Genomic DNA, 14,160 nt, shown 5'->3' with positions numbered 1-14,160 from the left:
TTGTGCATGCATCACCACTATCCATTTCCTGTACCCATTCCTCCCCTCCTCAATTCTATTTTCTGTCTCTATGAATTTGCCTACTCTAGGTATCTCATGTAAGTGGAATCAAACAATATTTGTCCTGTTGCGTGTGGCTTATTTCAGTTAGAATGTTTTCAAGGATCATCCATGTTATAGACCAAATCAAAATTTCATTCCTTTTTAAGGCTGAATAATATTCCATGGTATGTATATATCACATTTTCTTTCTTTTTTTTTTTTTGTGAGGAAGATCAGCCCTGAGCTAACATCCATGCTAATCCTCCTCTTTGTTTTTTTGCTGAGGAAGACTGGCCCTGAGCTAACATCTATTGCCAATCCTCCTCCTTCTTTTTTTCCCCAAAGCCCCAGTAAATAGTTGTATGTCATAGTTGCACACCCTTCTAGTTGCTGTATGTGGGATGCCGCCTAAGCATGGCCCGAGTAGCAGTGTGTGCCCAGGATCCGAAGTGGGCCCGCCAGTAGCGGAGTGCGTGCACTCAACCGCTAAGCCACGGGGCCGGCCCCTGATCTTAGGTATTTTTATACCTTGTTGTGCAATAAAGATGGTTATAGAATGGTGAACGTATCTGTAAATCCTGGGATGCTGCCTTAACTAAATACGCTTGTAGTAAATCCGTTTTATTAAAAAACAAAAAGCGCTCCTTCCCTAACCACTAGATGTTATTCATTTCATGTTTGCCAATCTGAGAGGCAAAAGGGTGTCTGTTCCTTTAATTTGCATGCATTGGATTACTAGTGAGTTTGTACATTTTTCATATGTTATCAACCACTTTGTAAATTAACTGTTTGAGCCTTTTGCTTTTTCTTCTCTTAAAAGATTTTTTTTTTATTTCATAAGAATCCAGAGGTACCCATCTGTAAAAAACTCAAACATGGACCATAAAAAGCCCCATTGGCACAGTCCCTCTCCCCTCCCCAGAGGGGAATTCTTGGGTACCTGCCTTCCGGGCCATTTTCTATTCATCTACAATCCTGGGGTTTGGTTTGGTTGGCTGTACATATTGTATTCCAACCTGGTTTTTCTCCTTAACAACAGTCTTGGAAATCTTTCTAAGGCAGTACACACGCTGGTCACTTGGAATCCCTCCCCAGTTCTTTCTTGCTGTGGGTACTACCCTTTGTAAGGGCTGAATTGTATTCCATAGCATGGATTTGTTTACCACCTCCCACATGTTGAGTTGTTGCAAGCAACTCTGGGATGAATATTCCCGTATGCATTGGCTTTTGTGTAACTGGGGAGCAACATTCAAGGGCCCTGCTAAATCGCCCACCAAAGAGGCAATTTCCTTTCCCACCAACTGGATGTGTAAGAACTTATTTCTCCATATCTTCACGGCACTGCATATTATCAATCTTTAAAATTTCCCCCCATCTAGTGGATATCTTTTGTTGTTTTAATTTGCATTTCCCTAATTGCTGGTGAGGTTGAGCATCATCATTCATTTACTGGACAGAGTGAGTGTCCACTCTCTGCAAAGCACTGTACAGGCACAAGTCAACAATGGTGATGTCATTCCTGCCCTCACAGATCAACGAAATGAAATCTTTTAGCTACGGATGCTTTTTCCAATACTTTGCTTTTTATTTGTGTCTATGACTTGATGTTTTTATAAAACCAAATTTAAACTTTTTCTGTATCCAGATCTGTTAATCTTTTCTTTCATGCTTTTACCCTGAAAAATCTTCTCCTACCCCAAAATAACATACATAATCACATGTATCTTTTGTTTTTTTTTAAAACAACTATCTTGTTGTAGTTGTAACAGAAAAGGCCATGCTCGCTGCGGTCTGCCAGCTGTAGAGGTGTGGACAGCTCAGCACCCTCTCCTGAGAGTGAGGCTCCAGCTTGTGCCCAGGACTAGAGAGGATTTCCCTCTCTTCTCTTGGGCCTTTCGGCACTATGAAATTAAAGCAAAAATGTCATCCAGAAAGGAGACATTGCCGCTCTGCCTAACGAGGTAAAAGACTCTTCATGTTGGTGAAAGAGAATCTCCGCGGATACAACGCTCCACAGAGGAGGGGAGGCTGGGCTGCAGGAGGCTGACCCCAGGACTCCTGCCCCATCTCTACCGCGTGACTCCAAATGGTAATGGCAGTGGAGAGCCCAGGGTCCCTCAGCAAAAGGACAGGGGAACAGGCTGCTGGGAGCCCCCCCTCAGTTCCCTCCCACAGTGGGTACCACAGGCTCGGGGTCTGGCGAGGACCTTGTGTTGCTCTTATAAGCTTTTTTCTATCACAAGAGTAACAGGTGCTCAGTGCAGAAAAGTTGGGAACCACAGAAGAGTACAGGGGGCAAAAAATAAACATGGCGTGACAGGAGTCTCTGCCAAATTCAACCTAACGACATCCACACTTTGGTTCTGTGCACAAATCATTTATTTGCGTTCATAAAAACTGGCTTGGCTTGAAAAGCTTCCTCTTAAAGATGAATGGTGGTACATTTGATTCTGGGACCAGAGGAGGAAGTGAGAGACAGAGGGGACAGCTGGTGGTTGGTCCTCCTGTCACAGGACCTCAGAGACCACGACTTTGGTGACCACTATTTAAGACACCATGCATCACTCGGGGGCGGGAGGAGGGACACAACCATAAATGGGTCCCAGGCATCATGCATTTACTCCTCCCTCAACAACCATTTACTGAAATGCCTGTTCAAGGAATAGAGTCCTGTCTCAGCCTAGGGAGGCAGACACAGGCTCTTAATCAAATAATAGCGATACCAAGGAAGGCTCTGCAGAGATAGTGCTATTGGGCTGAGTCTTGAGGATCAAGTCAGCCTTGACCACGGCAAAAATGTGGGAAGGGTATACCAAGCAGAGGGAACAGCACATGCAAACGTCTGGAAGCAAAGGGGAGCAGGTCATATCCTACAACCGGTAACTAGTTTACTAAGGCTGGATTACAGGAACCTCAGAAGGGAGAAGAGGGGTCAGGAGGCCAGAGAGCTTGGCGAAGGCTGGAGCTAGCAGCTTTGTCTGCCTTGTTGAGTTTTGATTTTAGCCTGAAGGTAGTGAGGAGCCACTCAAGGGCATGATCAGAGTTGTAATTCCCAAAGATCGTTCCAGCATCCTTGCAGAGCATGGGTTTCAAGACCAGTCAGTAAGGTCCTCCCTTCAAGTGACAGAGGCAGGGCAGCTAGCGACAGAGTCTGTCATTCTTTAGGAGGCTGAATGGGTACACAGATGGCAGAGGAGGGGGGGCACCAAGGATCACTGCCTCCTGGCTCAGGGCCTGGGTGGATGGAGGGACAATCATGCACTTACGCACAGGAGGAGGAGGAGGTGGGTGAAGGCTGAGTCTGCAAACCTTCCCATTGGAGAGACAAGCCAAAGCTCAAATGGAGCTGGAGGTCAGCAGTTGGCTCAAGAAGCCAGCGGGGGAGCCAGCCCCGTGGCGTAGTGGTTCAGTGCAAGCGCTCTGCTGCTGGCGGCCCGGATTCGGATCGCGGGAGCGCACTGACGCACCGCTTGTCAGGCCATGCTGTGGCGGCGTCCCACATAAAGTGGAGGAAGATGGGCATGGATGTTAGCTCAGGGCCAGTCTTCCTCAGCAAGAAGAGGAGGATTGGCATGGATGTTAGCTCAGGGCTGATCTTCCTCACAAAAAAACAAACAAACAAAAAAACAAGAAGCCAGCGGAGGGCTGAGCTGGCCCGGAAGGGCATGCAGAGAGGACAAGAGAGCCAGGGACTGGTCCTCTAGGATTGCGGGGGGACGACGGATGGAGGGGGCAGGACAAGCTGTGGGAGCAGCCTGACATGGGGCTCACTGGATGCGCCCCTCCACACGCAGCAGCAGGTAGTCCCTGAGGAGCCGGGGCAGTGGGAGGCGGGCAGCAGCCTGTCGGCAGCGGCTACCCAACTGAGCACGCACAGCCAGCCGGGCCAGGTGCTGCAAGCGCCTTGGCTGGTTCACCATGCACAGGGCTGATCTGTAGAAGGCTTCGTGCTCCTAGGCCAGGAATGGAACAGTGTCAGATGGTCCAATACTCTTGACTCTGCCCTTCCACCTAGGAGTGACCTAGTGGTGGGGGCCCTGGGATTTTGCAACATGCACCCACCCGAGTGTTTGGTGCATTTCAAGGGACTCAGATTCAGCAGCAGAGAGGCCCTGCACAGGTCACGGGAGCTGGGACCACACTGCAAGGCAGGGTCTCAGCCATGTCTGCACCCACCCCTGCTCCAAAGACGCTGGCACAGTGCCCACTGAATCAGAGCTGCCCGACAAATGTCTGTGCTGATGAGGTGAGAGAGAGGCTGTGGAAGTAGAGGTTGTTCTGAGCTGCTAGGGGACTGGGGGACTCCGGAACCCAGAGGTTTCACTTTGCCCATGCTCCTCTGGCCCAGGGGCCTTCCTGCTCCTCCCTCCAGGAAGCCCACCCTGCAGGGATAGTCCTAGGGCTCATCCTTCCTCTCCATCTCCCCCTAGAGCCCAGGAAGGAGCTGGACCCCTGGGGTGGACGTACCTGCCACAGCTCTGGGAACACTGCCTCAACCCAGGTATCACAGGATGGGACACAAGGGTAGGCATTTAGCAGGACTTCCAGGGCCCGAGGGAAGTTGGCACAGTGTTTCAGCATCTAGGAATCAAAAGAGGGTCTCAGGGGCATAGGCCTCTCCCAACCAAGGGGAGACCTAAGTACAGCCTAGGCCAAAGTACGGCTCACACCCAAATCTGGGAGGCTAAATCTGAGTCTCTCCTTATCCTTTTCCATGCCTCAGTTTACCCCACCTTCAAGTGTGCTCCAACCTCCAGGCCCCAGCCCGTTTCCCTGGGAGCTCTTTTCTCCCTTGGACCCTCCCCCATAGTCCTCACTGGTCCTTCCCAAGATGGGGACAGACCTCTGGCCATAGAGGGTGGGCTTTCAGTCTCCTGGCCTCCTCTCTTCCCCAGCAGCACGGCAATTCCAGCCGCAGGCTCTCCCCTACCCCGCAACTGAAGTCCCTTTCACAGGCCCTCCCTGCGCACCTCAGGCTGCACAGGCTGGGCCCCGTAATCCAGTAGCGCCGCGAAGAGGACCTCGGGTTCCCAGTTGGTGGCGTCCTGGATGGCCTGCAGCGCGCAATCCATGGGTGTGTCGCCTGCCCCGTTGGGGACTGCAGCGCAGGCCCCGTGGCGCAGCAGCAGCTCGGCCAGGCCCCCGCAGCCGTTGGCACAGGCGTTGTGCAGCGGCGTGTGCCGCTTGCGCCCGGCCATCCGGGCATCAGCCCCAGCCTCCAGAAGCCGGCGCGCCGCTGCCTGGTGCCGCCGGCCACAGCCTGGGCCCTCGGCCGCCGCGCACGCAGCATTCAGGGCGGTCTCGCCCTGGCTGGTGCGCAGGCCCACGTCGGCGCCGTGCTCCAGGTAGAGAGCCACATGCTCCTCCAGGCCGCGAGCAGCTGCCACGTGCAGGGGCGTCACCTCGCTGTCCCGCGATGCCAGGTTCACGGTGCCTCCTGCCTCAAGCAGCAGCTTGGCGCACCTGGGGGCAGGGCGCAAGGCCCCGAGGCAAATCCTGAGGGGCCAAGGCCTGGCCTGGGAAGCTCTCAGCCTGCTGCCATCCCCTACGCCCTTTCTTCCCACCCTCCTCGCCTCGAGGCCAGCCTGGTGTCCACCATCAAACTCACAGAACAGACAGCAGAGCTCGAAGGCCCATCAAAGTCACCAGGAACATCTTCAGTCTTCAGATGAAAAACTTCAGCCCAGAAAGTTTGCAGTGCAGCCAAGGACACCCAGCAAGTGAGTGGTTACACCGGAATTAATACTCACTGCCTCCAACAGGCCCTCCCAGAGTCTGACCTGACTCCCCAGTCCCACTGGGACTCCAAGGCCTGGTTCTGAATCATTTGTCAGTGGGGTCTTCTAACATTTTGATAGCACACAAAAAAATTGAAAACCCACTACTGTGTACACTATGAAACGGAAAAATTAAAGACTATGAGCCAGAAAGAAAAAGAAATAGAAATCCCACTATTTTCTTCCAGCCTCCACACTTGAAGACCACCTTTGCAGACCACCCACACCCACTCCCGCAAAGGAAGGCACTTGGGGACCCACCCATTCCACTTTCTCCTAAAGGAAACAAACAAACCAAACAACAAAAACAAGTTTTTAGGAAGCACATGTTTCCCAGTCTTGTAGTCCCTAGAGAAATTATAGGCCAGAAGACTGTAGAGGCAAATAGACATCGTTAACCACCATGGGGAAAACCAAACACGTGACAAACTAAATTAATGATGAAACTAAACTGAAAGTCATTTATAGTTAAAAAGCCAGAATGGCAGCCACTGGAAACTCAGGAGCAGATCCATCAACCCCAAGGAAACACTGATGACCAGTGTCCTTCCCCAAAATGGCCGGAATTCCAGCTCTCCTTCAGTGCACGTGTCCAGTGGGCCCTTTGCTCAGTGGCCAAGAGTTGAGTAGCAGCCAGTCATCCATAAACTACTGAATTTATTTCCTCGGTAAATTCTAATCATGGGCTAATTTTGTTTCCAAATACTAAATTTAAATAACACTGAAAAGCTCACTCAGTAGGGTTCCAGTAAGCGGAACCATTCTCACTTCACTTAAAAGGATAAAGTCTGGAGGCCGGCCCTGTGGCTTAGCGGTTAAGTGCGTGCGCTCCGCTACTGGCGGCCCGGGTTCGGATCCCGGGCGCGCATCGACCCACAGCTTGCTGCGCCATGCTGAGGTGGCGTCCCACTACAGCAACTAGCAGGATGTGCAACTATAACATACAACTATCTACTGGGGCATTGGGGAGAAAAAGGGAAAAAAAGGAGGAGGATTGGCAATAGATGTTAGCTCAGGGCCGGTGTTCCTCAGCAAAAAGAGGGGAATTGGCATGGATGTTAGCTCAGGGCTGATCTGCCTCACAAAAAAAAAAAGTATTAAAAAAAAAAAAAGGATAAAGTCTGTTGGAAAGCACACCATGTGCCCATAAGAACTCAAGAAAGGGCTGGAGAATTTGGATCACTTCTGGCTGCATCACTGATCAAGATCTAGCCAGGCAGAGGGCCCCAGCACATGGGCTGTGGAGTGTCTTCCAGGAGCCCTTGACTCCTCACCACTGCAGCCCTGTCTGTGGGCCTGATTTGTAAATGTGCAAATCCCATCATGTAGGGGGTCCAAGAAACTGTTGACCTTAAAAAGGTGGGAGGAGGAGGTGTGTGGAGGCCTCATACTAAGGATGGGAAACAACAGGTTAGGTCTCTCTTGGTGCCTACTTCAAAACAGCTAGGAATTTGGCTACAGAGGATTTAGAGAGAATAGGAGACTACGGCTGGAACAGGATTTTCCCAAAAAGCAATAGGGCTTGGCTCCTGGGCTTAGCTGATGTGACCTTGGACAAGTCACTAAACCTTTCTGAGCCTCAGTTTTCTCATCCATAGAATGAGACCTGTCTCCCAGGCTGTTGTGAGGACCTGGGTATGTGAGGTGCTTCTCCCCTTCTGGCCATGTGAGCTGGAGACACACATACGTACACACACCCTCCTCCCCAAACCATCTCAACCCCTGGGCACCTACTGTAAGGACTCGGGGGCTGTGCAGAGGTGTAAGGGGGTCATGCCCTCCTCAGACAGCACGTTGGCCTTAGCGCCGAAGGCCAACAGCAGCTGCACACTGTCGGTCTGGGCCCGGGCACAGGCCTCGTGCAAGGCTGCCCGGCCCCCGACCCGGGCATCCAGCTCAGCTCCCTGCCGGATCAGGTGGCGGGCGCAGTCGGTGTAGCCTCGGGCTGCAGCGATGGTGAGGGGCGCTGTCTGCTTGGTCTTGGGGGTCAGCACCCAGAACCCTGGAGAGAGCAGGCAGTGTTGGGGGACGGCGTGTGAGACCAGCAGGCAGGGCAGCCTGTGGTGAACAACCGACACTGGCCTTTCCTCAGCACCCTCGGCTGAGCACAGACGCTGTGCCAGGCTGTACCTGTGGAGAAGGGCTCATTCAAGCCCTCAACTGGGAGTGTAAATTGGAACAGCCTTTTAGAACAGTTTGTCACTCTGTAACAGAACATATCATAGATATGTGTATCATAGAAAAAAAATGGTAGCTGCTCTTTAAAACCACAAGGGCAACTAAAGAGGGTGAATCCTGTTAAGGAAACCTCTGGGTCTTTGAGCTGCTGATGGAGTCCTTGGCTCTTCTTGTTCACTTGGGGCTCTGGCCTTGGGGAGAGGGGAGGTATGCACAGGAGGGCCTGGAACTGAGCTTGGGAGTGGCCAAAGAGCAGAGCTGAAGGAGCCAGAGTTTGGAGTTCTAGGATACTCCTGGTGCCAGGAGGGGAGGGTGGGATGGAAGTGGTGAGAGGGAGAATATGAGGTGGAGGGCACCAAGGAAGAGTGGGGAGATGGCTTGATCATGGGACTTGTGTTGGATCTGAATTATAGAAATGGCCAAAGACTTGTTCAAAAGACACAGATGCCTAATATCCAAGTGTAAGTTGTTTGTATTACAGCGAAGTAAATCCCTGGGTTTTCTAAATCTTGGGTAAAACATGTTTTGTTTTTTATTAGGATTGAAATTAAGGCCAAGTTCCATTCGGGGGACAATGGAAATGCTGCAGGATGAGACCAGGATGCCCTGGGTGGGGTCACATCTTTAACAGGTGAAACCAAGCAGGAATTTGGAGCCAGTGGTGGCTGTGAGAGCATTAGCTCTCCAAGGCTTTTGAACCCCCATATCCATGGGTGGGGGTTGAGGCAGTCTCCCATCAATCTGAAGAGCAGAGTGATCTCAGTTGTGGTATTTGGTTTACATGGACAAACCCTTTGGTCAGAAGAGATCCTAAGGAAATCATCTGGCAAGTACACAAAGATGTTCATCATATTGCTATTTAAAATAAATAAATAGGGGCTGGCCCGGTGGTGTAGTGGTTAAGTTCGCGCGCTCTGCTTCTGCTGTCCAGGGTTTGAGTGTTCGGATCCTGGGCACAGACCTATGCACCGCTTATCAAGCCACGCTGTGGCGGGCGTTCCACATATAAAGTAGAGGAAGATGGGCACGAATGTTAGCCCAGGGCCAATCTTCCTCAGCAAAAAGGGGAGGATTGGCAACAGATGTTAGCTCAGGGCTAATCCTCCTCACCAAAAATAAATAAATAAATAAATAAATAGTTAAATAAAAAAAAAAAAGAACTCAATCTACCCAATCTGTTTGGAGGCTAGTTATATAAATCATGGCACACTCATACAATAAAGAATTTATGCACTTATTTAAAATATTATGTGGACTTAAGGTCATTGATATAGAAAGGTGTTACATGAAAAAATCAGGTTATAAAATAACATATGGAGTATAATTTCATTCTATGAAAGAAAAAATATTCATGTGTGGATGTATATTCAGAGAAAAAATTGCATTAGACTATAACTGTTCCTGTGTAATTAATATGTTAACATAACTTTAATTCTGAAAAGACATACGAACCACTAACTATACCTTATCTCTGTTTGGGAGGGAGCTAGAATGGGCAGTGGGAAGGGATGATCTAGTCTATGGTCTGAAGAGAGGGGATGGGACCGAGACTCTCCCCCTCTCCCCACTCCGACCCTCTTCCCTCTCCCTCCTCTTTGCCCCCACCTGGTGCTCCCTACCCTGTTCAGCCGACCAGGCCAGCTGATTGCTCACAGTCTCCACGATCATGTTGGCAGCGTCTTCATCTTGGAACAGAGCTTGGACCTGTTGCAGGTCGCCAGAGAACAGGGCATTGTGGACAGCTGGGTCGCGGCAGGAGCAGCGTGGCCTAGTGAGTTGGGCCCGGGAACTTGGGGGGCACCTTTGGCTCCTGCACTGCTGGGCCGCAGCCCGCCGCCGGTCCTCCCACTCCAGCCATTCCCGCTGCAGGCGGAGAGAGCGCAGTGTGGAGGAGGTGAAGGGGAAAGTCTCCTTTGCCATGGGGTGGGGCCAGGGGTCTGGGCAGTGGCAGCTGAGCAGAGCTGGGTTCCCTCGGCCCAACTGCCACCCTTGCTCTGAGGAGCCACCCTGCCCCCTCACCACTGACCCAGAGAGAGGAGCAGCTGAGGCTATAAATAGGCCCTTCGCTGCTCTGGTAAACATGGTTTGCCCAGAGTCAGGATCCTGGAGCAGAGAAGGTGTTGGGCCAACCCCCAGCCCAGGGCTAGGGCCTGCTCCTGCCCCTGCTGATACCCTCCGATTCGGCCGCTGGCCCTCATTGGAGGCCACCCCTGAACCCCAGGATCTGCATCCACCCTTCTCTGGAGTGAGCCTCTTGGGTTGGCAAGGTCCGAGGTGAGTGAAACAGTCAATCAGGAAGATGGACAGGACCGGGAGGAAGAGCCAGAGCCTCTCTGATGTTGGCTGGAGGGCAGACCCCAGCCCAGGAAATAAGGACAGGTTGAGACGGGGTTGGAGCAGCTCTTCCTGGCATCTGCAGGAATAGCACATGTGCGGCAATGTGCACACGTATGCACAGGGCTTTACGGTATGAAAGTCACTCATATCCATCTTCACTCCTGTGACCATACTTCCTGGCTCACTGAGGTCAACGGTAAGCTTGGTTTTGACAATAAATCATATGATCAGGCTAATTATCACAGTTGAACACCTCTGAGATGGTGGTCTTATGTCTGTTTTATCAATGAGGAACTTAAGGCTTAACAAGATAAAACTACTGGCTCACAGCTTGTGAGGGGTGGAGCCAGGACTAGGACCCCAGTTGGCCTGACTCCATAGATGGTGCACTTTGGCTCCAGCTCCTGCGGTCACGTGAGGGCGAAGGCAGTTGTGAGAGCCTCTCCCCACCCCGCAAGCAGGACAGCATCATCTCCAGAAACCGCCTTCAGTGAGTCTTGTTTCCCCTCTCCCACCAGCTCCTAAAGGGCTCACATGCCTGCCTGAGGAGGGCCAAGGGGTTGACCTCACAACTCTGAGGACTGCAGCTACGGAAACTTGCAAGCCACAAACCCATTCACCCTCAGGACAAAGCGGCTCTGCTTCCAGGAGCCTCTAGGGGGAGGAATAAGGCCATGAAACAGCACCAGCTGGTGCGGCTGTTGGCAGCCAGGGAACGGGAGAGTGGGAGGGAGGCCAGCCCCTGCCTCACAAGCTCTCCTAACCCCGGAGCTCACCCAGTGTGCTGCTGGGCCGGCCCCTCGGCCCCTCAGGGTCTGCCTAGCCCCTTCCCGCCCTGGCCGTAGGCTGTGGCTCTTTTGTCTTCCCCAGCACTGCAGGCTCCTCCTAGCTCCTCTGCCCACTGTGCTTCCTCCCCTCCCTGGCCCAGCAGCAGCCCCCTGCTCAGTTATCTCTGACTTCTTCCTCTCCCTGGTTCCCTCACACGAACAAGTTCCAGCTCCCATTCTCACATTTTCAGTCACCATCTCAAAGCCTTTAACCTGGACCAGCCCAGTTTCCCACCTGGTGCTCCTTCCTCTGGCCACAACCCCCCTGCTCCACTGCCCAAATGGAAAGATCTGTCTAAAACGGTTACTACCCTAGCTTGAAAACTTCTGCTGACTTCCAACACCTGCCCTCTCCAACTCAGCTCCAGTTCCTTGGTTTGGCCTCACGTCACGCAGCGTTCGTATCACAGCTCTTCACCCTTCACTGCCATTCCCTATCATGCGGTTCCCTCTGCTTGTGATTCCCTTCTGACTCCTTCCTCAAAGTCCACCTCAAAGGTCACCTGCTCTGGGGGACATCCCTACAGCAGCCCCTACGGTTCCAGCCACTGCTCACTCAGTGCTCCCGAAGGACCTCCATGCACTTTGTGAAGCACCTGTCCCAATGTAGTGCAGACGACAGTCGGCCGTGCTAGATGTGGGGACCTGAATTTATTCAGCTGGGTTTCTGGTACCCAGCAGGGGAGGGCACACAGTAGGTCTTGACATGGTGTTTAGGAGCACTGGCTCGTAGCAGGCTGGCCTCTTCTGTGTAGTGCATTGACTGAGGGCCCCTGTTCTCTCCCAGAGAAACACTCATCTGCCTGCCCAAGTGGGTGGCAGCAGCCTGGACTGTTTCCGGCACTGGTCTTACTCTGCTGTTCACCCACTCTGGCCCCAGCTTCTTGGTGGTATTCCAGGGTGGGGAATCCCAAAGGAGGAATGAGATCATGCACAGCAAGGGCTTGGAGATCCTCAGAGAAAGGCGCCTCTATACATGCAGCTGTGATTAACCCTGTTGGAACCCATTCGGTGTTTTAATTGCCCCGCCAACAGCCTGGCTGAGCACCCACAGCTAGGTTCCCAGGGTTGGGAGCTGGAAAGGCTGGGTGGGGCCAAGAAGGGCCAAGGCGGGGGTGGGTGTCCCCTTCCTCCTGAGGCACAGAACAGTCATGATGTGTGGGGCCCAAGGCTGTGCTGACCTTCCCAGCTTCTCTGTAGCCTTCTTGTCACACAGGCCTGAAGGTGCTCTGACTATAGCTCAGTCCCCAGTGAGACCATGTGCTGTCTCCTGTCTTTAACCTTAACTTCCTAAGGGCAGAGACAGTGACCTTTACTTCAACTCACACATGAGCCCACAGGGAGCCCAGTTCTACTGGCAGGAACAGTGCCAGGCAATTGGATACCCAACCTGCCTTCCGGGAGCTCAGAGCCTGTGGGCCGATGAAGCCCACCACAAGAAACCAAGACATCGGTCAGGACTGTGAGCAGTAGAGACCAGGGCTTGAGGGGGCTGAGTGGGGAAGGGCACTGCAGACCAGGGGCACAGGGTGGGTTAGGTGCAGGAAGACCACACAGCGTAGATGAGCTCTGGCCCAGAGCTAAGCAACATAGGCAGAGCTAGGGAGTTAGTGGGTGGAAGAAAAAGAAGTGCATGGTCTGCTCAGGCAGGAAGAGCAAATGGGAGTGTGAAGGGGCAAGGGTGCTGGTGAAGTATCCCCTTCTTCCTCCTGGGCTTGGAACACAAAAACCTTCTAGAACAGGGCCCTGCTGCAACCAGCAGCCAGCTGAACATGGAGTTCTTAAAGCACTTGCTCACTTCAGCCTTAACTGGGACCCATGGGACCAGCTTCTCTTTGGGAAAAGGGAGATTAACGCCTTCCCCCAGGGCAGTGCCAAGCCCATGAGAGGCCCCGACTCCCAGGTGCTTAGTGAATGCTGAGGCAGAGGCAGGGGAGGCTGGCAGTCAGCCTGGGGTCTTGAACCTACACCCCCTCAACCAGAAGTTGGGACAATGTTCCTTTCTTCCCTTCATTCTAGAAAGGAAAACAAGGTTGGCAACTTGGTATAATTAGACCTTTTACACCCCGCCCGTGCCCCTTGTCCAACTCTGGTCTGAAGGGTGGTAAAGAAGCTACAGTGACGAAGAGTTGCTTGGCAACAAAATAAATAAAGTAGTACTGGATTATAACCCAAAGTATAAAATAAATACCCATGAGTCTGTGCTGATACAAAGGAATGACTGAATAAAAAACGAGGGAGAATTGGGGCCGGCCCAGTGGCACAAGTGGTTAAGTGCACATGCTCTGCTGCAGCGGCCCAGGGTTCACTGGTTTGGATCCCGGGCGCGCACCGATGCACTGCTTGTCACGCCATGTTGTGGCGGCGTCCCATATAAGGTGGAAGAAGATGGGCATGGATGTTAGCCCAGGGCCAGTCTTCCTCAGCAAAAAAAAAGAGGAGGATTGGCAGATATTAGCTCTGGGCCAATGTTCCTCACAAAAAAAGAAAAAAAAAATGAGGGCGAATAGACCCATGAGGGCGAATCTCCCATGCAGAATTCCAAATAATCCACATAGATATTCTGCCCTTAAGGAGGTGGAACATAACTCCTCATTCCTTACGTGTGGGCTGCACATAGTGACTTCCTTTCCAAGAGTACTGTACAGAAAGGGAGAAGAAAAAAGAGTCACTTCACAGTGGAGAAACCTGACAAACCCTACCTCTGCTAGGTGATCAAGGTCAACATCAACGGTTGATATGATGTGATGAGAACAGCACCTTACCTCTGTGGTCTTCCTCCCCAAAACACATAACCCCCGTCGAATCATGAAAAAACATCAGACAGATTCCAGTAGAGGGGCATCCTACAATATGCCTCACCTGCACTCCTCACAGCTGTCAAGGTCATAAAAAACAAGGAAAGTCTGAGAAACTGCCACAGCCCACAGGAGCCTAAAGAGACATGATGACTAAATGTGACGTGGGCTCCTGGAACAGAAAAAGGACATCAGGGGAAA

The 14,160-nt window shown here is 52.1% G+C and overlaps 1 protein-coding gene across 1 annotated transcript; it reads right to left on the bottom strand.

Moving 5' to 3' along the window:
- Window positions 1-2,246: 2,246 nt before the first annotated feature.
- ASB16 (ankyrin repeat and SOCS box containing 16) lies at window positions 2,247-14,119 on the bottom strand. Its single transcript, XM_004432547.3, has 5 exons — window positions 9,617-14,119; window positions 7,554-7,821; window positions 5,013-5,505; window positions 4,510-4,623; window positions 2,247-3,995 (listed from the first exon to the last, which is right to left on the bottom strand). Exons 1-5 carry the CDS (start codon window positions 10,503-10,505, stop codon window positions 3,810-3,812), a joined length of 1,950 nt encoding a protein of 649 aa, XP_004432604.2. The 5' UTR covers window positions 10,506-14,119; the 3' UTR covers window positions 2,247-3,809.
- Window positions 14,120-14,160: the final 41 nt, after the last annotated feature.

Source organism: Ceratotherium simum, chromosome 16 (genome assembly GCF_057802395.1).
Source record: "Ceratotherium simum simum isolate JZ-2026a chromosome 16, ASM5780239v1, whole genome shotgun sequence".
In the NCBI taxonomy this organism is placed as follows: Eukaryota; Metazoa; Chordata; class Mammalia; order Perissodactyla; family Rhinocerotidae; genus Ceratotherium; species Ceratotherium simum.
The sequence above is the reverse complement of the archived record's forward strand: the minus strand, read 5'-3'. Positions and strand labels throughout refer to the sequence as shown.